Source organism: Lingula anatina, chromosome 10 (assembly GCF_051362555.1).
Source record: "Lingula anatina isolate TDL-2025a chromosome 10, LinAna3.0, whole genome shotgun sequence".
NCBI lineage: Eukaryota > Metazoa > Brachiopoda > Lingulata > Lingulida > Lingulidae > Lingula > Lingula anatina.
In genome coordinates, this window is record NC_141776.1 from 20,107,329 (window position 1) to 20,133,798 (window position 26,470).

General features: G+C 37.1%; 4 protein-coding genes across 7 annotated transcripts; 3 read left to right on the forward strand and 1 right to left on the reverse strand.

Moving 5' to 3' along the window:
* The first annotated feature begins 91 nt into the window (after positions 1 to 91).
* Positions 92 to 9,774, forward strand: LOC106161449 (integrator complex subunit 9). Of its 2 annotated transcripts, XM_086997246.1 has the most exons (22): positions 92 to 278; positions 481 to 608; positions 804 to 870; positions 1,094 to 1,156; positions 1,393 to 1,532; positions 1,781 to 1,867; positions 2,176 to 2,296; positions 2,762 to 2,851; positions 3,082 to 3,126; positions 3,386 to 3,497; positions 3,695 to 3,805; positions 3,899 to 3,968; positions 4,281 to 4,341; positions 4,906 to 4,948; positions 5,208 to 5,336; positions 5,625 to 5,680; positions 5,821 to 5,970; positions 6,877 to 6,963; positions 7,168 to 7,266; positions 7,949 to 8,062; positions 8,395 to 8,451; positions 8,883 to 9,774. In XM_086997246.1, the coding sequence occupies exons 1-22, from the start codon at positions 270 to 272 to the stop codon at positions 9,000 to 9,002; spliced, it is 1,959 nt and encodes a 652-aa protein (XP_086853372.1). In that variant the 5' UTR covers positions 92 to 269; the 3' UTR covers positions 9,003 to 9,774. The 2 variants fall into 2 exon arrangements, with proteins under 2 accessions (XP_086853372.1, XP_086853371.1); XM_086997245.1 differs by lacking the exon at positions 3,899 to 3,968 and having other exon boundaries at positions 3,695 to 3,875.
* Positions 9,775 to 11,195: 1,421 nt separating this feature from the next.
* LOC106161419 (mammalian ependymin-related protein 1) lies at positions 11,196 to 13,843 on the forward strand. Its single transcript, XM_013538368.2, has 6 exons — positions 11,196 to 11,437; positions 11,853 to 11,966; positions 12,074 to 12,149; positions 12,539 to 12,709; positions 13,171 to 13,271; positions 13,562 to 13,843. Exons 1-6 carry the CDS (start codon positions 11,297 to 11,299, stop codon positions 13,613 to 13,615), a joined length of 657 nt encoding a protein of 218 aa, XP_013393822.1. The 5' UTR covers positions 11,196 to 11,296; the 3' UTR covers positions 13,616 to 13,843.
* Positions 13,844 to 15,931: 2,088 nt separating this feature from the next.
* Positions 15,932 to 18,478, forward strand: LOC106161421 (mammalian ependymin-related protein 1). The gene is made up of 6 exons (XM_013538370.2): positions 15,932 to 16,165; positions 16,361 to 16,474; positions 16,788 to 16,863; positions 17,049 to 17,219; positions 17,595 to 17,695; positions 18,138 to 18,478. Exons 1-6 carry the CDS (start codon positions 16,025 to 16,027, stop codon positions 18,189 to 18,191), a joined length of 657 nt encoding a protein of 218 aa, XP_013393824.2. The 5' UTR covers positions 15,932 to 16,024; the 3' UTR covers positions 18,192 to 18,478.
* Positions 18,479 to 18,606: 128 nt separating this feature from the next.
* Positions 18,607 to 26,340, reverse strand: LOC106161408 (uncharacterized). 3 transcript variants are annotated; one of them, XM_086996729.1, is made up of 13 exons: positions 26,222 to 26,340; positions 25,644 to 25,740; positions 24,940 to 25,071; positions 24,485 to 24,637; positions 23,696 to 23,787; positions 23,031 to 23,081; positions 22,611 to 22,751; positions 21,910 to 22,058; positions 21,478 to 21,600; positions 21,119 to 21,263; positions 20,847 to 20,953; positions 20,227 to 20,357; positions 18,607 to 19,936 (listed from the first exon to the last, which is right to left on the reverse strand). In XM_086996729.1, the coding sequence occupies exons 2-13, from the start codon at positions 25,707 to 25,709 to the stop codon at positions 19,931 to 19,933; spliced, it is 1,296 nt and encodes a 431-aa protein (XP_086852855.1). In that variant the 5' UTR covers positions 25,710 to 25,740; positions 26,222 to 26,340; the 3' UTR covers positions 18,607 to 19,930. The 3 variants fall into 3 exon arrangements, with proteins under 3 accessions (XP_086852855.1, XP_086852853.1, XP_086852854.1); XM_086996727.1 differs by having other exon boundaries at positions 18,607 to 19,939; XM_086996728.1 differs by having other exon boundaries at positions 18,607 to 19,939; positions 25,644 to 25,732; positions 26,222 to 26,325.
* Between the last annotated feature and the right edge of the window lie 130 nt (positions 26,341 to 26,470).

Below are 26,470 nucleotides of genomic sequence, written 5' to 3' on the forward strand. Positions count from 1 at the left end.
ACAAAATATTTCATAAGAACGGATATGGGGTTTCATTCACTTCAAAACCATACCAATAAATTTTAGATTACCTAAGGGAAAAAATCAGAATCATAAGAAATGTTCATAATGTTACATTTTTGTAATAAGTATACAAAAATCTTAATAATATATTAACAAAAGGTGGCGCTGATTATCGCGGGGAAAAAACTGCTATCCGATACAGCACCCGGCACGTTGCGGAGTCAGGTGTAAACAGAGAGTAAAGGATGATGATTTAGACCTGCAAGATGAAACTGGTAATGCTGTATTTAAGCCTTGATATTTGCCATATAATAATATATTTATGCCTTGATATTTGACATATAATTAGAATAATGGATCTTACTCAGATTAACAGCAACATTTGGAAAGTAGCAACAACCCCTAAAGTTACATTGAAGGTAAAATGTGTTAAAAACGTTAACAGTGTCTGTATAACAGTGTTCACCACTATTTCAGTATTGTCTGTCCCATGCTGCCAGGCATCCCTGCTTCATCCTCAAGTTCAATACAGTGACCTTAATGTTGGACTGTGGTTTGGATTACAGCTCACTTCTCCATTTCCTGCCTTTATCTTTAGTACAGAGGTGGGAAGAAATTTTTAAGCACTTTTGTGTTGTAATTTTTCTTTTGGATCATGTACTTTGCAACTTGTAAAACATATTAATTTGGTTTCTGAATCATTCATTCTGTTTTAAAGAACTATAGCAGTTACTGTACTAGTACGTGTATCATGTCAGACCATTTATTTGAAAACCAAAATCAACTTTTTCTTTCTTAAGCTCCCGGTGGTCAGATTTACCAAAATGGAAGCCCAAAGAATACAAAGGACCCTATAAATTAGAAGGTGTAAGTTTATAGTTATACATCACCCTCTATGTTAGAAATGTTTTTCATCAAAATATTTTTATTGCTTCAGTTATGTAAACCTTGCAGCAAATATTTTTATTGCAGATTATAACATTTTCTAAAATTTAAATTAATAATTACTTAATATATTGCAGTAGAGTTCTAATTTGTTGGATGTAGAACATATAGTAGAAGGTGCTGGTGTTGGTGTTGTTTATTCTAGGAGCTGAGAGAATGTGCCGGTAGAGTGTTTGTAGACAGTGTCCCAGAATTCAATGTACCTAAGGTAAATGTTATACACAGTCACTGGTCAACATCAACCTTCTTGTTGTCATATCTTTGTAGGCAAAATAGTACTGAATTTTTAAGTATTTGTGTGGAGATATTATGGTGTGGTGATTAAGATACATATTTTCTCAGGTTGTTGTGACAAATTTAGTAGATTGATAGTTATCTCTAGATTGGGCTGTTCAACCATATTGAAATGACCCAGGTATGATGTCAGCCATGTTTTATGTTCAGATAACGCTGGTGGACCTGTCAGAGGTGGATGTCATCCTCATCTCCAACAGTCATGCCATGTTGGCGCTCCCTTACGTCACTGAGTATTCTGGATTCAAGGGTGTTGTCTATGCCACTGAACCCACTCTGCAAGCAGGCAGGTAATGGAGGGGGCACAGGCTGTTTGGATATTGTTTATAACTGATACTTAAAGTTACAGTGTGTGCTTGTTTCCACTATGTGCATGTGTGTGTTTGGTAGTGTTTGTGTGTGTGTGTGTGTGTGGGGGGGGGGGGGTCTGTGAAAGTTTTAGTTGTGAGACAAGATTTATTTGTAACTGTCTCACAAAATGGTGCACTTCTCTGTAAAGATGACCCTTTTATTCATCTTGTATCTTTTCTCCTTGCAGACAGTTCATGGAAGAGTTGGTGCAGTACATAGACAGGTGTCCCAAGGTAAACCACGCCAGCGTATGGAAGCAACCAGAGGTCATCAAGTACGTCTGGATTTTCACTGATTTCTGTCATCAATTGGCCAAGCTTAAATGTGACTGTAAATTGTAGTAACCTAGAAACAGTGTTTTATTTGTAGAAGATATGACTATACTTTTAAAATTGAAATGGAATTTTTGTTTAAGTAGTTTTAACTACTAAAAAATTAAAATAAGAGTTTTGTCAATTTACTTGTATGTCTTTTGCATGAATGTAGATATGATGACACATTTAAGATGCTGATTTGCTTCTTTGCCCAATAACTTTGCCAATGAATGCATTTAAGGACCTGGTTGTTTCTTCTACTTGTCAGATGTTTACCTCCTCCCTTAAAAGATGCCATACAACCGTTGTCATGGAAACAGTGTTATAGCCTGCATGACGTCAATGCTAGCTTGTCAAAGGTTCACATGGTGAACTTTAATGAGAAATTGGTAGGTTACACCTTACCTGGCAAAACTTTAATGAGAAATTGGTAGGTTACACCTTACCTGGCAAAACTTTAATGAGAAATTGGTAGGTTACTCTTTACCTGGCAGAACTTGAATGAGAAATTGGTAGGTTACACTTTACCTGGCAGAAACTAAACTGGTACTACTAGTGTACAATGGGAATCTTCTGAAAGATCAGTTGTGCATTTTCAGTTCACTTAGAGTTGTAAAACTATTTGGTCATAATGTATAAAAACTAAGGTTATTGAGGATATTGTTCATTCGATAAGGACAAAGGACAGTTTTTTTTTGTTTGTTTTTTTAATGAGGAAGAACTGATGGGTCTATTTGTCCTTACATTGAATGTGCAGACAGGAGTTGATTTCTAAGCAGCGTTTTTTTTGTGATTTATATGATACTGTATGACATACATGATATATAATTACTTATAAAATTTCAAAATTTCAGGACATTCTAGGGGCATTGTGTGTGACTCCTCTCAGCTCAGGCTGGTGTATTGGAGGTTGTAACTGGCTGATACAATCTGCACACGAGAAGGTAGGGGTCTGCATGCATGCACACACGTACACTAACATACATACACACACACATGAGCTTGCACGTGCACACACATACATACACACAATACATATATATTTTTTTCTTGGATATTGAGGAAAATTGTTGTACTAAAAGGTTAATATCATTAATTGTGAATACATAGATTCTTGCTTTGAGCATATAGCCTACTCAGTATTTGTGAAATTAATGTTTGGTTTGTTTTCCAGATCTGTTACGTGGCAGGTTCCTCAACGTTGACAACATTTTCCAAGGTAGGTCACTGCTTTTACCTATGATTTAGTATACTGCTCTTGATTTAGAATACTGTTCTTGATTCAGAATGTTGTTCTGCTTGAGATTGGTACATATATGTATGAAATAGAATGTTTGTGCTTGTGTGTGTTGTATATCCAGTCATGAGATTACTCTTCAATGAAATGTATTAAACAATGCAAATATTCCATGTACTCCTGTTTACAGTTATGGCTGCTGTTGTAATGAATACTATGTTTGTTTTCTCCATAATGTCAGCCTGTAGACCACACTGCACTGAAAAATGCTGACCTCATCATCTTATCTCAGTTGACACAGACGCCACACGTCAATCCAGACTCCATGATAGGAGAGTTCTGCCTCAATGCTGGTATGAAGATTTGTTTGGTTATTTTCAGAGAAATCTTTCATACTTTTACAGTTTAAAATTTTCCAATGAGTGCTTAATTTTTTCTACATTTTGAATGTTCTTGGTGATTTTCTCAGTAATGTTACCTAAGATTGTTAACAGTGTTTTAGTAATTATGCTCTATATTGAAATATTTTAATGTGATCTTGCTATTTCAGCTCTGACTGTTAAGAAAGGAGGCAATGTTCTGGTTCCTGTGTACCCAGCTGGTGTGACCTATGACCTCTTTGAATGCCTCTCTGTCCACATGGAGAGCTGTGGTCTGGCAGGTGTCCCCATGTATTTTATCTCCCCTGTAGCTGACAGCAGTCTGGCATATTCTAATATCTTTGCTGAGTGGTAAGTTAACTGTGGACTGGCAGGTGTCCCCATGTATTTTATCTCCCCTGTAGCTGACAGCAGCCTGGCATATTCTAATATCTTTGCTGAGTGGTAAGTTAACTGTGGTCTGGCAGGTGTCCCCATGTATTTTATCTCCCCTGTAGCTGACAGCAGTCTGGCATATTCTAATATCTTTGCTGAGTGATGAGAAAGTCATCTCATGCATTAAAGCAATTGCTGACAGTGATTCCATGTTGATAGTTCTTAAGAAAATTTTATTCACTTCAAACCAAATCAAATACTTGAATATTTGACTTTTTGATACAGTAACTACAGTAATGATCAATGTAATGTGTAGATCTGATGAATGTGAAAGAATTAGCAGATATATACAAACCATAATTGAACACTTTACACTCCCAGGCTCTCAGACAGTAAACAATCCAAGGTGTACCTTCCAGAGCCACCCTTTCCACATGCAGAGGTAAGCAAATCAATACGAACTGTTGTACACATTATATGGGCCGTCCTTCTCAAATGTAACTTATAGCTGAGTTGATTTAATTAAATATCTAATATACAGGAAATCTTCCAAATCCTGAGAGCTAAACTGTTTTTCTGATTGCATTGTTTACTAACAGTAACAATATATTCCTTTTGCTTCCACTTCCCTTTGCACCCTCTCTCTCTGCTAACATTGAAACTCTTACTGTATTACTGCATTAACCATGATTGGTTGAGAGGCTAAGTACAAAGTCTTTCTCTTTTTAATGTCTCACAAAATTTTAGACGTTTTCAAATATTGGCTTTTCTGGGCAAAGCTCAACTCTTTCTCTGCAAATAAAAATGTTTGAGGATTTGAAGATCTGTAGATTTTAGAAATACCACATCTCCACTGATGTTAGAACTACGTGCATATTGGTCAATCTGAGCAGAGCTGTTGCACATCAACATTTGGTCATCTCTCTTCGTAATTAAATCATTAAGGGAAAGTGTGGTTTGAAATAAGATAATGAAAATGTAGCTCAGTAATTTATTCTCTTTGCAGTTGATAAGTGCTGGCAGACTGCGGCATTACCCTAGTATACATGGTGAGTGGGGACACTTTATATATGTAGCAAACAATTTTTGTTTGTGTGTTTGCATTTCTTCAAAAGATTTTGGTGTCTCAAAACTGGTTTCAATAAATATTATTAAGCAAAACAGAAGTTTAGAAGTCATGTGTTTTACTTGACTTCAGTAAAGACTTCAAGACTCCCTGTGTAGTATTTACAAGACATCCACCTTTGGGATTTGATGTAATAATATTTTGTGTTTTGAGATTTGATGTAATAATATTTTGTGTTTTAGGTGACTTCAGTAAAGACTTCAAGACTCCCTGTGTAGTATTCACAGGACACCCATCTTTGAGATTTGGAGATGTTGTTCATTTTATTGAAATGTGGGGAAAGACCAGTGCAAATGCCATCATATTTACTGGTAGGTGAAAATCTCTTGTTTATGTGTACTATGTGAAAGTGGTGATGATGAGGAAAATAGTTACCTAATCATTATGTTTAAAATGTCTCCATGGATATATAATGAGCATGTCAAACATACCGATGACTCCCCAGATGGTTTCTTAGATGTGGATTTTGTGTGGCAATTATTAAGCTAAAAGTTTTTATTAGGAAAATCTTTGTGTTTACGGGATAAAGGTTGTATAAAAGTAGTGCAGAGTTAAAGTCATGAAATTTGTTAAATTAAATATTTTTTTTTCTTTTTCAGAGCCAGATTTCTACTACCTAGATGCTCTGGCCCCCTACCAACCCCTGGCTATGAAAGTAGGAACAGGCCAAAGATTGGGATCAGCAATTTTAAGAATGAATAGATCAATAAATAAATAATAAAATAAATAAATGATTATGTTAATAAAATGTAAGATAATAACGATAAGAATTCATTGATGTATGATTTATTCCAGGTTCTTTGCTGCCCTATAGACACAAGTCTCAACTTCTCCCAGACTAACAAGTTGATCAAGGATCTCAAGCCACAGCATTTTGTAATCTCAGAGACGTACACACGCCCCCCTCCTCTGTATCCACATAGAACTGACCTTGTGGTGGACCCAGTAAGTATATATACACACTGTATCCACATAGAACTGACCTTGTGGTAGACCCAGTAAGTATATACACACTGTATCCACATAGAACTGACCTTGTGGTGGACCCAGTAAGTATATACACACTGTATCCACATAGAACTGACCTTGTGGTAGACCCAGTAAGTATATACACACTGTATCCACATAGAACTGACCTTGTGGTGGACCCAGTAAGTCTATACACACTGTATCCACAAAGAACTGACCTTGTGGTGGACCCAGTAAGTATATACACACTGTATCCACATAGAACTGACCTTGTGGTAGACCCAGTAAGTATATATACACTGTATCCACATAGAACTGATCTTGTGGTAGACCCAGTAAGTATATATACACTGTATCCACATAGAACTGACCTTGTGGTAGACCCAGTAAGTATATATACACTGTATCCACATAGAACTAACCTTGTGGTGGACCCAGTAAGTATATACACACTGTATCCACATAGAACTGACCTTGTGGTGGACCCAGTAAGTATACACAACCCATAGGTAATTGGCCCAAAATCCTAAGGATTCCTGTAGCACAAGTCCTAGATAGGAATCCTGTAGGATATATCATAGACTTTCTAAAGAATCCTGTAGGATTTCTATAAAATCCAATAGAAGTCTTATATTGGTAAGGGGTTAGACTTGAACTTTACTGGTGTCATTAATCCCTGTAATAATTGTGGTAATGATGAGAACTTAATTCTTATTTAATTGTAATTATTTACTATCTGTATATAACCTATATATTATGTTTTGTCTCAGGACCTGCAGGTGATGACATATAATCCAGGAGAGGTGCTCACTCTTCCTATCAGGAGAAAGTTTATAATTATTTACTATCTGTATATAACCTATATATTATGTTTTGTCTCAGGACCTGCAAGTGATGACATATAAACCGGGAGAGGTGCTAACTCTTCCCATCAGGAGAAAGTTTGAGCAGATCAACATTGACCCAGAGGTGAGATGACATTATTGTAGTTGTCATAGAAACCTTATGTCAAGTAATTTATGTCCTTTCAGAGAGATTATAGTATTCCTTGTTTTGATTTAAACTAATATGGATATCATAAACAACCCCATATATAAATATATACATCTTGTCATCCGATTGAACTGTAAAATTGTATTGATGGAAATTGACCCAGTCTTTTTATCATGGCAGCTGGCAGGCTCACTGATGCCTATAGAAGTGAGACCAGGAGTCTCTGTTGCCATGGTAACTGGAAGCCTTGTTACCAGGGACAACCAGCACACACTGAAGGTAAGCAGGGGAATGCTAGTGGAGTGTTTCATGCATAGTTTGTGTTTTAATTCTGTCACCTGACTGTTCGGTGGTGTTTGGTGGTGGTTGTGGAACCAGATCAGGATGTGCAGCTGTGGGAACCCCTTTTGCAATAACTGGTGTTGTATTGGGGGTTACAGCTTTTATTTCTGGTATTTGTATGGTCGAGATAGAACTTGCTATGGTGGTCTTGTATTGAGTGCTGTAGCTTGGATTTCTAAATTTTGTTTGGTTGTGATTTCATCAAGTGACTACCATTGTTTATGTTGGCCATTTTTGTCATTGCCAGTTAATAAATATACCAAGGGAAAAAGTAATGAGGTCTTGTTTATTTGTCTTATTTAACATGCCATATTTTTTTCTGGGTGAAGTTTTAAACCATACAATTCAGTAAAGATCAGTAGGTTGTTCTAGAGATTCAGAATTATGAAATGTACCCCAGGAAAGACACTGAGACAGTAAGTGTATCCAGAATAGTAGACTAACAGATCTGTAGATCAAATATGGCGACCCACTTAAAAACTTGCTGCTTAAATCCCCTAACAGACACTGTTTAGATCTCCTGCGGGGATTCTGCAACAAGCATTCAAGTGGGTCAGCTATATTTGACCTGCAGATCTGCTAGATCCCTGTTCTGAATGAGGCCTGTGTTTTCCTTCAGCCCCTGCAGACGTCTGGTCTGAAGAGAAAACTTGAGACCAGCTCTGACAGGAAGAGGAGAAGTTATTTCTGGGGAGCCCTGGATGTGCAGGAGTTTGTTGATAAGTTAAACAAGGTAAGGTGTTGTAATGGAGTGGTATTGTGTTGTTTGTAGACAAAATTGTACAAAATGAAGCTGCCATCGGTAATTGTATTGAATGAAATTGTGGTCTATGTCACATTTGGCAAATGAAAGATATTTTGTAAGAGAGACATTGAACAAGGCCTGGTTAAAATGGATAAGGGGGGGGGGAGGATGGAGAAAGCCTCATATTCTGGTGAGGGTAATGAGTCAAGACTTCCATTTTCTATTATAATAATAAAATACTAATGATAATTTTTTTCTTTGTTAAACATACTGTATGTTAATTTCAAGCTGTCTCAAGTTTTGTGTGTGTAATGTTGTAGGAAGGTCTGACAGATGTCAAGGTAGAAGACAGTGCTGAGGGACATATAGTCCACCTGGTAAGATACAGACCTAGGATTAGAACGTGTGATCTCTTTGATGAAATGCAGGCTCCTCTTAATACAGTAAAACCACATGGTCTTGTCACTGATGTCTGATACACAGCAGAGGAAAATACAACACATGGCATTTGACCATCAGAGGAGCATGAAGAACATCAGTGGAGAGGCCTTGTGGGAACATACAGATATCTTGTTCTGAGTTTAGGCACTTAATTGACATGAAATTTTATGTAATTGAGCCTCTGAATTTACAAAAAAATGTATAATAAGTTACTATTTTTGAAAGGAACAGAAAAGAAACCAAAAGAAAATTTGCAAAGATATTCCTGTTTATACCACAGTGTGCTAGTAACTGGAGATCAAACATTGAAGTAATCAGACTGAGTGTGAAATGTTGATAATAGATTCATATATTCTCTGTGTTTCAGCCAAATGAAGACACCCTTATACAGTTGGAAGAGGGATCAACACACATCATATGTGAAGGCAATGAAGGACTGAGAGTGAAACTTAAAGATATACTACTACAGTGTTTGAATAGACTATAGCAAGTGTATAAAGATATACTACTACAATGTTTGAATAGACTATAGCAAGTGTATAAAGATATACTACTACAGTGCTATAATAAAATGTAGCAAGTGTTTGTATGATTTGTCTACACGTAAGCTATCTGAACAAGCCCAGAGAGGAGAAAGGCTTTAGTTCTGAGTGAGCAATGATGGGATGAGTATAAGACCGCATTCACATTGAGTTGAGCCATGGCTCTACAAAGCCACAAACTAAATATGGCGGACGTACATAAATGAAAAACGCCTAATCTTTTAATAGTCTCTCCGACTCTCACACGCCTCCCCATGCGTCGTCCCTGCGGTGGTACAGTCATTAAATCTCGGCTCCATTGGGACGACACATGGGGAGGCATGTGAGAGACGGAGAGACTATTCAAAGATTAGGCAGTTTTCCTTTCATGTACGTATGCCATATTTAGTTCGTGGCTTTGTAGAGTCATGGCTCAACTCGATGTGAATGGGGTCAAAGTGACCTTCAAAGATAGTCATAAAATTCTATCCTGTTTATGAGAATTAAGCTTCAGTAAGCTTCAGAAGTAATTCAGGACCAATGAAAGTGAAAGATATATTTCATTCGTGCTGGGGATATGGGAGGTCGTAATGACAAGTTACAAAGATAGCAGTGTATTTACATAGAGTTGCCAGTTACTATAACATATTTCTCACTGAATCTGGACATTGCTCCTTTATTTGTAACATAGTCATGTTAAATTTCCTTTTTTGTAAATAAATGAAAAGATACCTGCCATGTCTTTGTATGTGTTTATATGAGAATAATGCCAGCTTTGTCAGTTAACTGGATACCATTAGTGATCGTTTACCTTATTTCTGTTAAAAGAAGACAAGCAATTAGCAGCCACAGTATTGCACACAGGTTTATTGGATCTAACTTTGCAGTTGTATGACTAATCTCCCTGATTATAGCCAAAAATGTGCATAAAGCCATATAATCAGATAATTTCCATTACTTCTTGTATTGTGCTGAAATGACCAGGTCATCATGACACTGAAGTCACATGATGTGTTGAAATGACCAGGTCACCATGACATTCAAGTCACGTGATGTGTTGAAATGACCAGGTCATCATGACACTGAAGTTACATGATGTGTTGAAATGACCAGGTCAACATGACACTGAAGTTACATGATGTGTTGAAATGACCAGGTCAACATGACACTGAAGTCACGTTATGTGTTGAAATGACCAGGTCATCATGACACTGAAGTCACGTGATGTGTTGAAATGACCAGGTAAACATGACACTGAAGTCACGTTATGTGCATAATCTGCTGCGTAGGCCCAGTTATCATGTGTAGATACAAACAATGACTGTAGTGATTATTATTACTGGCAAAGGATATAGAAAATCGGGGCAATTAGTTCAGTATCTTGTCTTTTGGAAGGAAAAGATATCTGCCTTGGATTAATTTAGAATATATCTGGAACATTACTGCCACGAATTCAGATATATATGTGCAATCAGCGCTATATCCCAACAAACATCAGATTAACAATTGCGCAACCTCCACTGGAAATATCGCTTATTTAATAATAAGGCATATGTGTCCAATCAGGGCTGTATCACACCAAACATCAGACATTGCGCAACCACAACTAGAAATACCGCTGATTTGATAATTGATTGTTGATAATGTGACACACAGTATTCATAGTAATCAAAGTTGCCCCGTTGATGATAACCGTCAGGGGTGTGTCTGCATTCAGCCGGGGGAGGGGGGGGGGGGGGTCATCGCAGAAAACTAATGAAGTCCATGACATAGTTGACTGTGATTAGTGACGAATATTTCTCAGCTATTTTTGTTCATTTTGTACTCAATGGAATAAAATTCAAATTGGCAGGCAATATAATGCTTATAATGTGGAATTTCAACTTGCGTATCATCGGCACAGGATATCTACAGTGTGATTTCTAGACCACAAATAGGGCCTACTATAAAAACATTCCACGTCTAGTAAATTCATTCCACTGCCTAAGTTTTTGGATTAATTTTGAGTGCAAATATTTTAAAGGTGCTCTCCGGTATCGTTTCAAGTGCCCCCTCCTGGAACCACGTTGTCGAACAACCGACCAATGATGATCGAGATAAGTTATCTGTTACCCGGGCGACATTGCGGTGGTCATGTGACGTAGATTTAAAAGGCACGCCGAGCCATAGTCGGTGCATTTTGGCATTGGAACAGTACCCTGCGAGCATTGGTTCCTATAAATCCTGTTCTCTGTAAAGTTTGTAGAATTCCACACAGAAGATGTTACTGGTAGCTGTATGTCTGGGGATACTGGCTGTGGCCGCGGCAGATAAAAAGCCCTGCTGTGCACCTCCACAGTGGGAAGGACTGATTGGAGAGACAATCGGTGGTGACCATGAGGGCAAACCCTGGCTTTTACAGGTACGACGTGGGTCAGCCTGCAAACGTTACAGCGTAGAATCATTGGAACTCAGATTGTAGATGTAATGCTTTATTTTACATGAAACACGTTGATATGTATATCTTTTATTACCAACTAGAATACACAACACTGGGAATTATAATTATGCAGCGGAATAAGAAATATGATGGTAATTGTGTTTTTACTTTGCATGAACCAGTGATTCTAAATAAAAGCCTGTTATCTGAATTTGTGCGGTTTCTTTCTGATTTTTTGTTTTATCCTGACTGTCCTGACGCAGCCGTTATCTATTTTATATAGGGGAATTGCAAACCCTGCAAATGTCTGGATAAATGAGCAATTTCAGAAAGGTACGCAATCCTGTACTAGAAGCTGAATTCCGTAAGTTTATGTTCGGTTTTTGGTCGATTTCAGGAGGGTGCCCAGCTGTCGGTCTCGTGGCCAGATAAAAAGATGAACGTGATGGGCCAGGCCAACATGACTGGCGGAACCAGTGTCATGTTCAGGGTCATTCTGGATTACAAGGCGGTCAGTAGGATATTTTATTTTTTATCGCATTCTGTCCATTTTACATTCATTCTCTTGCGTTTATTCGTTTATTCATTTACGAAGGTAGTAACTGATTTTCATTTCAGAAACAACAATACACCATAGTCCACAAGAAATGCACTAAAGCTGCCATTGCAGACGAAATGATTAACGGAGTCCCATGTAAGTATCATGGGATAATTTGGAACAACTCGGCTTTCGTATGCTGAGTCATGCCAGTGCCCCGTTTTGGTGTCGGAATCATCCGAGACTTACCGAAGAACGTTATCCCTTTATTTTACATTTGTAGTTATGCAAAACAGAGATACAAAGACTATTGTTTTTATAGTTCTATTTTCAAAGATAATCTTTGTTTACTTCCCAATCAACGTACTGAACTGTTTAGTCCTAGCCAATGCCACGTCTTATACAGGGCGCCAAATTTTACCACTCTTTGAAACTATGAGGAAAGCTAGGGGAGGGGTGTCCTTCACCTGTGAGAAACACAATAAAAACCCAAAGATCATTCCTAAATGCATTAACGGCACTGTCCGCCATCTATTTAATTCCAGCCAACGCCACCTACGCTGGCACCTTCTACTTTGGCGCCGGCAAGGACAACGAGTTGATGTTCGACACGTGGCTGGTCAAGTACAAAGGCATGGACTTCCAGTCTGAACTGACCACCACTGTGAAGGACTGCATCCCCATCAGCTGGTTTGCCTTCGGGACGGTCAACAAAGGTACACAAACCTCGTGTTTCTGGCCAGTATAACTACATCAGCGTATTTAACTCGAGGGCCGGCGTAGCACCGTTACCATTGTTGTCATTTTATCATTGACTGCTTTGTCATCGTTCTATCAGAACGAACTAGATAAACTACGAATAATATACGACCATTTACATTTAAGCATTTCATATAATTATATGGGTATTTGGCTCATCAACCAAACTTTTGGTCCGAAAACTTAATGGCAGAAAGCACCGTTCTGAAAAGTACTAGTTCAGTTGTCCGCGCCGTACCTTGTGGAATTTCCTTTGTTATTTTAAAACATTACGGCTGCGCTTGTGATAAATAAGTATTTTTGGTATAACATGCAATAGCATATATCACTAACAGATAATAGCTTATATAACTATCAGATAAGATATCTTCATCATATATGAGCCACGTGACATAACTTATGTGTATTATCATTTCAGATAAGCTGATAGAGACTGTTGGGTTTGTGAATGTCACACTTGGAATTAAGGACAACAGCGTTTTTACTGTGCCAGACATCTGCAAGAAGGCGTCTAATGAGGTAGGTCAAGGGACAGGAAGGGATCAGTTTTATGCAATGACGCTTGTTACACTATAGTAATAAATATGTCCCTACAATATATACTTAAAGCGGTAACCATAGTCACATTTATGCGTGAATTTTTTTATGAAAAAAATTATTATGTTGATTGCTCTTATTTAACGGCAAATATTTTGGAGTTACTGATGTGATTTGAAATTAGCCATAAATATTTATCTAATGGTTTTGTAAATTGAATTTAAAACGACGTAATATGTCTGTAACTTAATATGCCCTTGTTTCTTTTTCAGTACCCACACCCAGTACTGGCGGGTATGGATGGAATGTTCCGACTGAAGTTATAAGTCAAGAAGCTATGACGTCACCATAATCAATGAAGTCACATATTTCAGTGACGTCATATAGACACCAGTGGCAATGATGTCACAAGAAGACATGACGCCGCATCAAAAAGAACTTAGATACATTTTTATGAAATATACATCTGTTTGGTATGATCAACGAGACGGGCGTGTTGCTCGGTTGTTATCATAAAGACAAAACACCTCCAATAAAGATTTATCTTAATCGAATGACATTTTGTTGTTAAATTTATTTTACCTGTACCACGGAAGGGGACTCTTCTAACTGTTGAACATTATTTTATAAATGCAGGGGTGTGAATCCATCTGATTTGATAAAAATAACTTTTGAAATAGTTGAAAAAACTTAAAGTGATAATAACTCTTCGTTTCGGCCAAAAAATGAATTTTCCTGGAGTAAACAACAATTTTCCCATACTTACCAATGGTTAATGAATCCATTTTTACATTCAAAGTTAGTCCCTGTTTTTTCTCTAAAAAGTTCGGTTTTTTGTTAAAATCTCTTAAGAGATTTTAACAGAGTATAGACATCAATGGGGATCACGTGGTCTAAAGACAAGCTCAGATATCAGAATAATAGCTATAACAGCCGTTTTTGTGGGAAAACAGAATATATTATATTTTTATGAGTCACTCACAATGTTTTTATTGTGAAATACAGATTTCATACGAAGAGTTATTATCCCTTTAAGTGCTTCAACCATTACCTTAATGGAATTAATGGCCATCTTAAAAATACCCACAATGGAATCGTGTCAAATTTCAAAGATATTATACGCTAGTGTACATGATTAGGGCCTACAGATATTCACTTCGGCTGCCTAGATTTTGTGTACAAGAGAATGCATGCTTCGTGCAGCTTGCTGTTGTTGACCTTCCAAAGCTTGGTCATCATTGGAATATAATGTATATGGGTCTCGGGTGTTTTTGTTATATTATTTGTGTGAGGGCGCATATACATGTACAGTACGTGTATACGTGTGGGCGTGTATTTAGTCTGTATCAGCTAGATTTTGATTGGGCCTTGTTACATATTTGTGACATTTTGCCAGTAAAAGCTTAGTATTTAAAAAATGACTTTTTAGAAAAAATATTATATATTTAGTGAAAAATATTTTTTAGAAAAAAATCTTATGCTAAAGAGAAAAATACTGTAAATTACATTGCTATGTCAAATATTTTTTGTATGTTGATGTTTTTTCTATCCAATTTGGTAACATTTTCATAATAATAATAATAATAATAATAATAATAATAATAATAATAATAATAATAATAATTCTTTAAAACTGCCTTAGTGTAATGCATAATGTAAAATTAATGAGTAAAATCTAAATATGAATCGAAAGGTCAAGAAAACTCTGCAAACATATTTAAAACTTTTAAATTCTAAATTATTCCAAGATCTACTGGATGCAAATGTTGCTAAAACAATAAGAATATTAAGATGAAAATTTTGTGACGGTAGGTTTAAACAATTTTCTTGAGTTCTTTTTAATAGTGAAGAAAAATTCGATCTAGTTGTCATAAATTCAGTAGATTTGATGTAAACGGTTCTAACATTGTAATAAGTATAAGGGCATTCTCTTCTAGCAAATCTTAAAAAACAATTAATTAATAATAAACATTTAAAAACTTTACTAAAAAACTGGATGCGACTGCATTTCTTTGAGAATTGTTTTGAATTTGACCTTGATGACCTCCAAATTTTTAATCTATATTAAAATGAGAGGGTCCCAAATATTTTGGGGTGTAATGTTTGAACATTTGTCTTTTTACTAAAATGCCTTGGCACAAGCAGCACGTCTATTTAGTTCATTCAGTAATAAAAACCTTCGAGTCTTTTCAAAAATATATGACAGCAAACTATCAAACTTTCAATTGCGCAACCTCCACTCTAGAAATACAGCTGATTCAACAATGGATTGCTGACCATGTGACCCTCAGTTTTTCACAATAATTGGTGATGACCCAGTTGATGGTGCGTCCTACTGCTGTCGGAGAGGGCACTACGGTGTACTATTATAGGAGTTACGGTGCTTGCTGTAAACATCTCTCCTTCAGAGCCGATAAAAATCCCTATGATATCCTAGCATTAGAAAAGTTTTTTTATTATAATTCTCACGAGTGAATTACGGTTATATGCCCATTTTTTCTTGGTTAAAAATACGTCCAGGCATTTGCCCTCTACCCCACCCCCCTCCCTCGGCACACCCTGTGTCAATCACGCAGTCACCCAGTGAGTGGGTGACCATCTGACAGTCAGGTGACACAGATATAAAGGCACGGTTCGTCAATGTTAGCGCATTAAAAACATCGGAACAGCATCGTGCGCGCATTGGTTCCTATTAATCCTGTACACGGTAAAGTTTGTGGAATTCCACACACACCATGTTGCTGGTAGCCATATGTCTGGGGGTACTGGCTGTGGCCGCGGCAGATAAAAAACCCTGCTGTGCGCCTCCGCAGTGGGAAGGACTTCTGGCGGAGAAGATGGGGACAGACCACCAGGGCAAGGCCTGGCTTTTACAGGTACCACACAATGTACAGGGGGCGGGGCATGGAGTTTATGGAGGGGTTTTTGTATGAGACGCCAGGTGAAGTCGTTATTTATTTATTTATTTATTTATTTATTTATTTATTTATTTATTTATTTATTTATTTATTTATTATATTTTTTAAATCTCAAATATTTTAGACTTATTTTCAGTCCTGGTGATATTTCAGGAGGGTGCGTTGATGTCTGTGTCATGGCCGGACAAGAAGATAAACTTCATGGGTCAGGTAAACGCTACAGGGGGCACCAGTGTCAAGTTCAGAGTCATTCAAGATTACAAGGCGGTGAGTAGAAATACTTACACAGCAGTCCTTCCTTCACCGTCTATGCTTTTATTGACATATTCAATCACTCGTCTTTACACTCACTTCTTTACTTAGAGATACATTCATTCTAGCCCCCCTCCCTCTCACCCACACACCAATACACGGCATATTTGTACCCGGTATGTAACTACAAGGTACTTAGTCTGCAAGAAAAAAATTTTTTCTCGTAATTTCAGATGCATTAAAAACGATAGGGTGTTTTGTGTTAGTTCATCATTGTGGGTTACTTGATTGAATCTGTGATTTATGAACTTCATGATTTTTATTGTAGAAACAACAGTATGCCATAGTCCACAAAAACTGCACTAAAACTGCCCTTGCGGAGGAAATGATCAACGGAGTCCCACGTGAGTAACGCTGGAACGTCTGGAACACCTTGCAATTGGCTAATATAGGGGCAATTGTTTCTTCTTGTACTGGTTACCCTGCTTAAACATGGCAACAGTAAGTTTTCTAACGAACAAAAGGGAGGGGCAAGTACAAATATCCACTGTTGCATTAACGACTCTTTCCACCATTGGGTTGTTTCCAGCCAATGCCACGTACGTTGGTACTTTCTACCTTGGCGCCGGCAAGGACAACGAGCTGATGTTTGACACGTGGCTGATCAAGTACAAAGGCATGGACTTCCAGTCTGAACTGGCTACCACCGTGAAGGACTGCATCCCCATGAGCTGGTTTGCCTTCGGAACGGTCAACAAAGGTACGTAAACCTCGTGTTACTGCATGGCCAGTTACCACATCAGAGTATATACAGTGGACAGTTAGAATTTTTTGGTATTTTTGTCATATGGAATAGTTTTATTTTATAATTGAGCATGAATGATCATCAAACTTGATTACTGTGCTGGCTCCTGTTTAAATGGTCCAAGTGGGCCCTTTTGATTTGAAAAATCAAAGAAAAACAAAAACAGAGGATGTGATGTAAAATGGGATTATCACATGTATGCACTTTTCTCTATTGCAATGATTATTAATTGTCCTGTTTCTAAATTCATAACCAGTGTTTCTAATTATCAGACAACATATCATGATATCAGGCCCTGCTGACCTAACCTTTACGTTTTTATCACTTCAGGTAAACTCATCCAGTCTGCTGGCATTGTGAACGTGACACTTGGAATTAAGGACAACAGCGTTTTTACTGTGCCAGACATCTGCAAGAAGGCGTCAAATGAGGTACAGTAAGTCGAGGGACCGGGACATTCCTGTTATACTGTGTGTTAACTCATGACAGCTTCATCACTGTTAAATATATTAAACCGCATATTATTTCAGTCCATACCGCTGCGATGTCTTGATTATATACCAGTACAGGGACATACTGCTACTTGTAGAACGAAATACATTTCACTTTTTGATAACTGTTTAAAAAAAAAACAGATTTTAATTGGTCGATCAACGTACGTTTAACATACAATAAATTACCGGTACATACAGGCTACTGTACATGAACCTGTATGTATACATGTAATAAAAAAATTCCCTGTGTGCAAAGCAAGCGCTGTCGTGTTTGCCTGATTGTCCAAAGGCAAGTGAACATATTTGTAAGAGGCACATGTACAGTTGTACGTGTTAAATGTCTGTAACTTCATTTGCTTTAACTTCATTTCTATTTCAGTACCCACACCCAGTCCTGGCGGGTATGGCTGACCAGTTCCGTCTACGGCTGTAAGTCAACATAATGTGAGGTACGCGTATAAACCGTGATTAACGACGTCACATGTACACCAAAAAACAATGATGTCAAACGTACAGCAAAGTGACATCACATATGAACGAATAACAATGATGTTGTCAATGGACACGTTGCAGAGAATTTTTGTTGGACAAAAGATTCTGAAAGAACCTGTTTGTTTCTGTATTATTTCAACACATTGGTTTTATTCAAAGAAAGTGGTGTACATGTGGCTGTAAAGGTTACATAACACTTTTTCAATAAAGATTTCTTCCTGACTTGAACCATTTTTGTTGTTTACGGTAGCAGTATTTAGGGCTCACCTAACATTATACTACTGCTTTGTAGGTGACAGACGTAAAACTGGATTTAACGTCAAATCTTGAAAGGAAGAATAGAATCAAAACAAAAGTTAATTTTTAAAATTATTATTCATTGTAGGGATAAAATCTGAGGGGTATAAATAAAAAACACAAATGATAAATTAAAGTTTTTCACTAAAAGTACAGGCATAGTTTAAAGGCTAGACAGTACAGGTACTAGTACATGGAATATGAGATACTAGTGGCATACCTAATTACTGGATCTATATATACCTGTTCATGTATTACAGAATGATGTAAAGTTTTTAAAAAAATTAGAATCCTTCTATCTGCATTGAATAGATCTCCACGTAGTCTATAGAGACAAAAAAGACACTATCTTTTCTATTAGCATTGTGAATGTCACATAAAACCACTAAAAATAAGTTTGATTTCATGTAAATAGGTAGGTATCTTCTTCCTGCATGCCACTGTTATTTTAACAAGTGAAAACGATATTAATACAAGTGACAGTGTTAACATGCAAGTGTAAGATATATCTACAGGATACTGTCAGTACGAACTCTTCTCTCCATATATTATACTTGTAGTCATACTGGTCTCAACAGACAATGACAAAGTCAGCTGAGCTCTCAAAAAACAGAACAGACTAGTTTTTACCTGTGAATAAAACAAACCATTTAATATTGAAACTGCACAAGATATAATGCAGCAGTTGAGAACTCAGAAGGGATTTTGAATAAATGACAGTATAAAATCCTGGATCCCTAAATGTACACATTAGTAAGAAGAGACAATCCAGCTGTCAGCCCTACTGTTACTCTAATTTAGTAAGAACAGGACAGAACCAGTTTCTGTATAAAATACATGTACTAGTTATGTATTCAAGTCTACTGAAACATTGGGTACATTAACCATATATTTCCCATTACTGTGAAGTAACTAATCTCAAAATTTAACCAAACAGAAGTTATTAACTTTGTGATTCTGCCACATAGGCAAAGAACACAATATCCATAATCTAAGTACGTTTATATGTATATAATGCTCCATAGCGCGGCCCTCTGGGGTATTTGACAATTTTTGGGACTCAAGACACATGAAAAACATTGCAGCATTCACATGAAAAAGGGGGGCGTCTTAAGAGTCTGAAGGTTCATTGGTCCAAAAAATCCTAGCATTTTTGTCAGTTTTTTAAGCAAGGGTTCGTTGGTCCAAAGGTTCTTTAGTGAAGTTTCAGACCAATGAACCTTCGGACTATTGAACCTTCAGACTATTGCTATGGCCCCTGAAAAACAATCTTCATCAATGGAGAGTTCTACATTGTGAGCTGATTAAAAAGACTGTGATGTTACTGCTTCACAGAAGTATCTCCTCTACTGTCATCTGTAAACTTCAAGTGGGAGAGACACCTCACTTCTTCTGCAACAAAACAGTTCATGACTTTACTCACAGCTTCAATAATTAACAACTTAAGATGTGTGCCAATTAAAAACTATTGGCAACAGTACATAAAACACTAAGACTCTAAATTCATTGTTTTTGACCAGTTTATTAAAGATAGCTGGACTTTTTAGAACTGCAGAACGGGATTCTGAAAAATAATGTTCTATATTATTTTAATGTACTATAGTATGCTGTGAAGGGATTGGGAGTAAGGTTTGAATTAAATAATATCCCCTTCCATTAATATTTGCAGACAGGTTTACCTTTTTCTTTTTTCCTTTTCCCTTTTTCTTCTTCTTTTTAAGTCCTGTTGCCAGTTTACAGATTGCACTGAAGGTTTCGGAGGCCATTCTGGTTGTGGTCTTTAACTTAACACCACCAAGTTTTCCTGGAGCTAGAACACCAAACAACAGCCAGGGAATTAGCACTGAGTGAATAGGCACGCACCACAATTCATTAAACAGAACACTCTTGGCTTAAGCCTATTAAACCTACTTCAACTTTTTGTTATAGCACAGTTAGAAATGGATAACTAGCAATTTGCCTTTACAACTGGCATTGTTTCAACCTAGTTTCAGTCATTTAATCTTTCTTAAACCACCTTTATGTAGCTTCATTGACATTAAATTTAGCTTTGAAGGGAAAGAAAAAAATCTTCAGATCCAGAAAATAGGCAATAATGACAGAACAAAAATCAAACACAATTCAATAAAAAATGGCAATGTAAACAGCAGAGCACCTGCAGACTGAAATGATGTAAAAACTGTTGTTCATAAAGCTTAACTTATAGGGGGTTGCCAGCAAGATGATGATGACCCTTTGGGTTTTAATTTGTGGAACTGTGTGAAATCAGTGCCCATTAATTAGTATTCTGTTATCTCACCTTCTTTCCTGTCTTTTAATGCTTCCAAGATTTCCTTTCCTCCCAGTTCTCCTATGTGATTGTCTTCAAGGTCAATTTCTTCAAGACACAGAGAGTTTGCAATAAGCCTGGAAGAATGTGTACAGTGCTGTACAGTGCTGTAGTAGTGCTCAATTCATTATCACACCCAACACAATGTTAGCAGCACAACTACCACAATGAGAAACGACCAAATTCATCTCTAAATTATAAGAGTAATATGTTCATTCTTTCTAAATGCTTGAATTGCTTACTTCCTGAACAACCTCATACATATGAGAGGTGCGAACTGGGAACCGGCGCCATAGGCATCTATTCCATTGTCCGCCAGGTGGAGCTTGTGTACCCAGGGACCCACGGCGGGAGGCGGAGGGGGCTCCTTCTTCTTCTTCTTTTTACCTTAACACAACAAGCATTAAACTGTCATCAACTTGGCATAAAAGATTGCATTAACTAGATTTCTGGACTTGTTTTTAATTTTCCTCCCTACAAACTCAAGTTCATTTAAAGCAACACATAAATATCAACATTACCAACCTAGAAACTGATTTACAGAAGTAACACCTCATAAGTTAAAAGATTTAACATTTTTCTATAAAAGCAGTTCAGTAACCTTTCTTTTTCTTCTTTCCTTTTCCTTTCCCTCCTGCAGAGCCAGGTTTCTCAGCGTCTTTTTTCTCCCCTCCTTCTCCACTGACTGCAGAGCCTATACGGTCAATGTGTCTGCCTTCCTTTTCTGGAAAAAGTAAGGTTCAAGTAATAATAATTCAAAGTTTTAACTGGTTATTGTTTTTTTTCTTCTTAAGTTACCTCAAGAGGGTGAATGCCACTTCGTTATGAACATTAATGCTAATTCTATTTATATGCAATTATTTTAATCCCATACATATAATCCACAATCTTCTCTTTTACCTCTTTCCCCATCCAGACTTATTCAACTTTCTATTCATTTTCACTTACATGTACCATGGAACACTAAATCTTTAAACACCTGTTCTCTCTCTCTCTCTCTCTCTCTCAGATTCAGTAAAAATGCTCCACGTACCCATGAGTGCAGCTTCTGCCTCTGCCTCCAGTCTAAGTCTCTCATTCTCTGCTCTCTCAAAAGCCTCCAACTCTGCATTGTCTGCACACAGTTTGATCAGCTCCATGGCTCCTTCACACTGGAGATCATTGCCGTCCAGGTACAGCTCTCTAGAAGTCAGGCACAAAGTCTAACATTAAAGAACAAACAACTTCCCAACCAGGACTTCACACTATAATTCACTTGCACATGTACATTGATTTAGCTCTCAAAAAGAGAGAGAGAGAGAGAGAGAATTTTGCCAAAGAGTACAGTGTCTTACATACCTGACAGCTGTGGTAGAGAGTATAAAGCCCAGTGTCTTACATACCTGACAGCTGTGGTAGAGAGTATAAAGCCCAGTGTCTTACATACCTGACAGCTGTGGTAGAGAGTATAAAGCCCAGTGTCTTACATACCTGACAGCTGTGGTAGAGAGTATAAAGCCCAGTGTCTTACATACCTGACAGCTGTGGTAGAGAGTATAAAGCCCAGTGTCTTACATACCTGACAGCTGTGGTAGAGAGTATAAAGCCCAGTGTCTTACATACCTGACAGCTGTGGCAGAGAGTATAAAGCCCAGTGTCTTACATACCTGACAGCTGTGGTAGAGAGTATGAAGCCCAGTGTCTTACATACCTGACAGCTGTGGTAGAGAGTATGAAGCCCAGTGTCTTACATACCTAACAGCTGTTGTAGAGAGTATAAAGCCCAGTGTCTTCCCACTCTCTGGTCCCAGCTCACAGTAACACAGACTAATGGAGAGCATTGTGACGTTGTTCTCCAGACCCAGACACAAGTTTCTACAGCCCTCGTCACCAAACCTGACCAAGAAAACATACAGGACTGACAGACACAATACCAGGCAAATGTCTCCTTATAGACACTATTCACTTAGAGAATGATGCCCTTTTAGAAAGTTTGGTAATTTCATTTCTTAAATAAAAATTTCTTGGCAAAAATAATACTTATAATTATTATAATAATAATGCTCAATTGCAACAAAAATTATGAACGGTTAAATAAATATGTGATATATGCTGTTGATAAAGGGATCAACAAATATTTGCATAATATTCCTATATATATATATTGTGACTTACTCATTGTAGTCCAGTACCAGTGTGGTGAGTGAAGGACAGAAGGTGAATGACCTGAAACAGGACAGTGACATGGTTACCATTGACAACAGAAGGTGAATGACCTGAAACAAGACAGTGACACGGTCACCAATGACAACAGAACGTGAATGACCTGAAACAGGACAGTGACATGGTTACCATTGATAACAGAAGGTGAATGACCTGAAACAGGACAGTGGCACGGTTACCATTGACAACAGAAGGGGAATAACCTTCATCTCTAATACATACTACTTACCTAGATAATCTCTCCACAGCATGAGTCTCTACCAGGCAGTCCATCATCTCTAGTGTCCTCAGTGGATAAAAACCTTTCTCTAATACATACTACTTACCTAGATAATCTCTCCACAGCATGAGTCTCTACCAGGCAGTCCATCATCTCTAGTGTCCTCAGGGGATAAAAACCTTTCTCTAATACATACTACTTACCTAGATAATCTCTCCACAGCATGAGTCTCTACCAGGCAGTCCATCATCTCTAGTGTCCTCAGTGGATAAAAACCTTTCTCTAATACATACTACTTACCTAGATATTCTCTCCACAGCATGAGTATCTACCAGGCAGTCCATCATCTCTAGTGTCCTCAGTGGATAAAAACCTTTCTCTAATACATACTACTTACCTAGATAATCTCTCCACAGCATGAGTCTCTACCAGGCAGTCCATCATCTCTAGTGTCCTCAGTGGATAAAATCCTTTCTCCAGTAGCAATGCCTGAAACAGAGGAAGTATCACTAAGCACTTTTGACAGAATGATGTCTCAATCCACTGTTGTACATCAAATATGCAAACAGAAATAAATTAAATTTAATACTGAATTGAGCTTAAATCTTTTAAGCATGTAGATGGTGATTTCCCTCTCTCTCTTTCTTGGAATCTTAGGTGCCAAAAATTAAATAATAAAATTTATAAAGTTTAGAAGAGTTATACATAAATAAGTGATATGCTGTTGATAAATGGATCAATTAGCAATATCCTCATATGTAGTACATATGTACAGACATACCAGAGTAGCAATATCCTCATATGTAGTACATATGTACAGACATACCAGAGTAGCAATATCCTCATATGTAGTACATATGTACAGACATACCAGAGTAGCAATATCCTCATATGTAGTACATATGTACAGACATACCAGAGTAGCAATATCCTCATATGTAGTACATATGTACAGACATACCAGAGTAGCAATATCCTCATATGTAGTACATATGTACAGACATACCAGAGTAGCAATATCCTCATATGTAGTACATATGTACAGACATACCAGAGTAGCAATATCCTCATATGTAGTACATATGTACAGACATACCAGAGTAGCAATATCCTCATATGTAGTACATATGTAAAGACATACCAGAGTAGCAATATCCTCATATGTAGTACATATGTACAGACATACCAGAGTAGCAATATCCTCATATGTAGTACATATGTCCCATACGTGTAAATCTTTGATGTGGACGTATCTTTCTTTACGGATTGCACTTATCATTGGTTCGACTAGGACTTTAGGATCATCTTTGCTCAAGGTGGGAATGGCCTCAAGAATAACCTGTAATATTAATAATTACAATACATGTGTGGCAAATAGCAGTGACATAGAGCATCTTTTATACTGTAAATCCTTACCACAATATCAATTAACCAAAATCACTTTGCATTTTATAAATTGTGCATGCCATTTTGCCATCTTAATTAATCTTGTGAAAGATTGCAGGAAAATTGACCATCTCTCCTTTAATTATCTTCACTGTCTCTTCAATACATTATTATATTTAACACATTGACCTTTACTAAGACTGTGTTATTATCTTCACAGTTCCTTCAGTATATTATTGCATCTAATAGACTGACCTTCACTAAGACTGTGTTATTCTCAATGCAGTTCTTCATCAGTTTCTTCAAGTTCAGATCCATGACAGAATTGGTTTCCTTGCAGTTGTTTTCATAGGTTTTATACAAACTTTTAACCATCTTATCTGGGATCTAAAACATACATGTATACGTACATTAAATCACTCTGCAAGTGGTATTCATACTAGTACTTTCTTTATATTCCTATTCAGAAATCAGAGCTCATTATATGTATCTATAACTTGCATGCAAACATCAAAACAGATCAAAGATGAAAACATAAAAGAATGTCATGAAAGGTTGACAATATACACCTGCCCATCAAAATATTTATTGAAAATGCTAGTACTAGCTCATGTGCAACATTTATAAGACAGTTTTACAGCAATATTTTGATCAAGGTTGGACTGCAATACCCATGCAATGAAGTACTTGGATTATACATACTGGTAACTTTATTCCTCTTTTTTAAACATATTTTTTCAATAATGTTTGAAAAACGTTATTGCCAATGATACCACATTGTTCTGAAACTGTTTCTAAACACAATATATGCTAATACCCATTCTAACTTATGATGATACTTATGAAGACTCATATGTACAGTAACTTACCATGTACCAGTCGCTGTTTTTGTAAAAGTCAGTTCTATGAGAAATATTCAAATATCACTGCACTAGTGCAGCTACTATCAGATATCCTACCTCTCCACTCTTCAAGGACTTCTTCTTCTTCCCCTTCTTCTTCCCCTTGCCTTTCTTCTTTGGCATCTTGGCTTATTACTTTAACTTAGCTGCAAAACTATAAGGTGCTTTAAATGCTTTAACTGCATATTGTTTCAGTCAAGCTAGTATGTTGGTTATCACCTTTAAATTGATAGCAACTATTGACCTTTGTCTAAAGCACATACTTCAGCAAAATCTACAAATGTACACATCCAGTCTTACAGGCATTTTGAATGAAGTCAGCAGCTTAACTTAAGTTGTCTTAATATCTTAGCATAATTTTTCGTGATTACTTATGGTCGTATCTTTACTTTAGCTATCATACACCATACAATACCGTCCTGGAGTGCCCATGTACCAATACAGATGTGCCTGTACAATATACTAGTACATGCATGTGTACATGTACATGTACTGTAGAGTACATGTATTGTATGAGAGCGCCGCTAATCTCACAGAAATTCTTCCAACAGTTTGCTAAAAATTGCTTAAGCAACAGAATACATATTTGCCTGATGCAAATAAACCATTGTCAGCAAAATACAAAGTTTTCTTACCTTGATTTTCCCTGAATGTCAGTCTAACACATGCTTTTTCCGAGCACCTGCTTCAGCCACCCACAGGTTGCCGGACCCAGGTTGCCAAGGCCGCCATTTTTGTATACAATACGCACCAAAAAGTTGCCAATGACTAGTTTTACATGTTTATGCAATATGGCAATGTGGTTTCAATGTTTCACAAAATAAAACATAAATAAGCTAAGAATGGGGAAATTATAAGGTTTTTTATTCAAGATGGTTTATTTT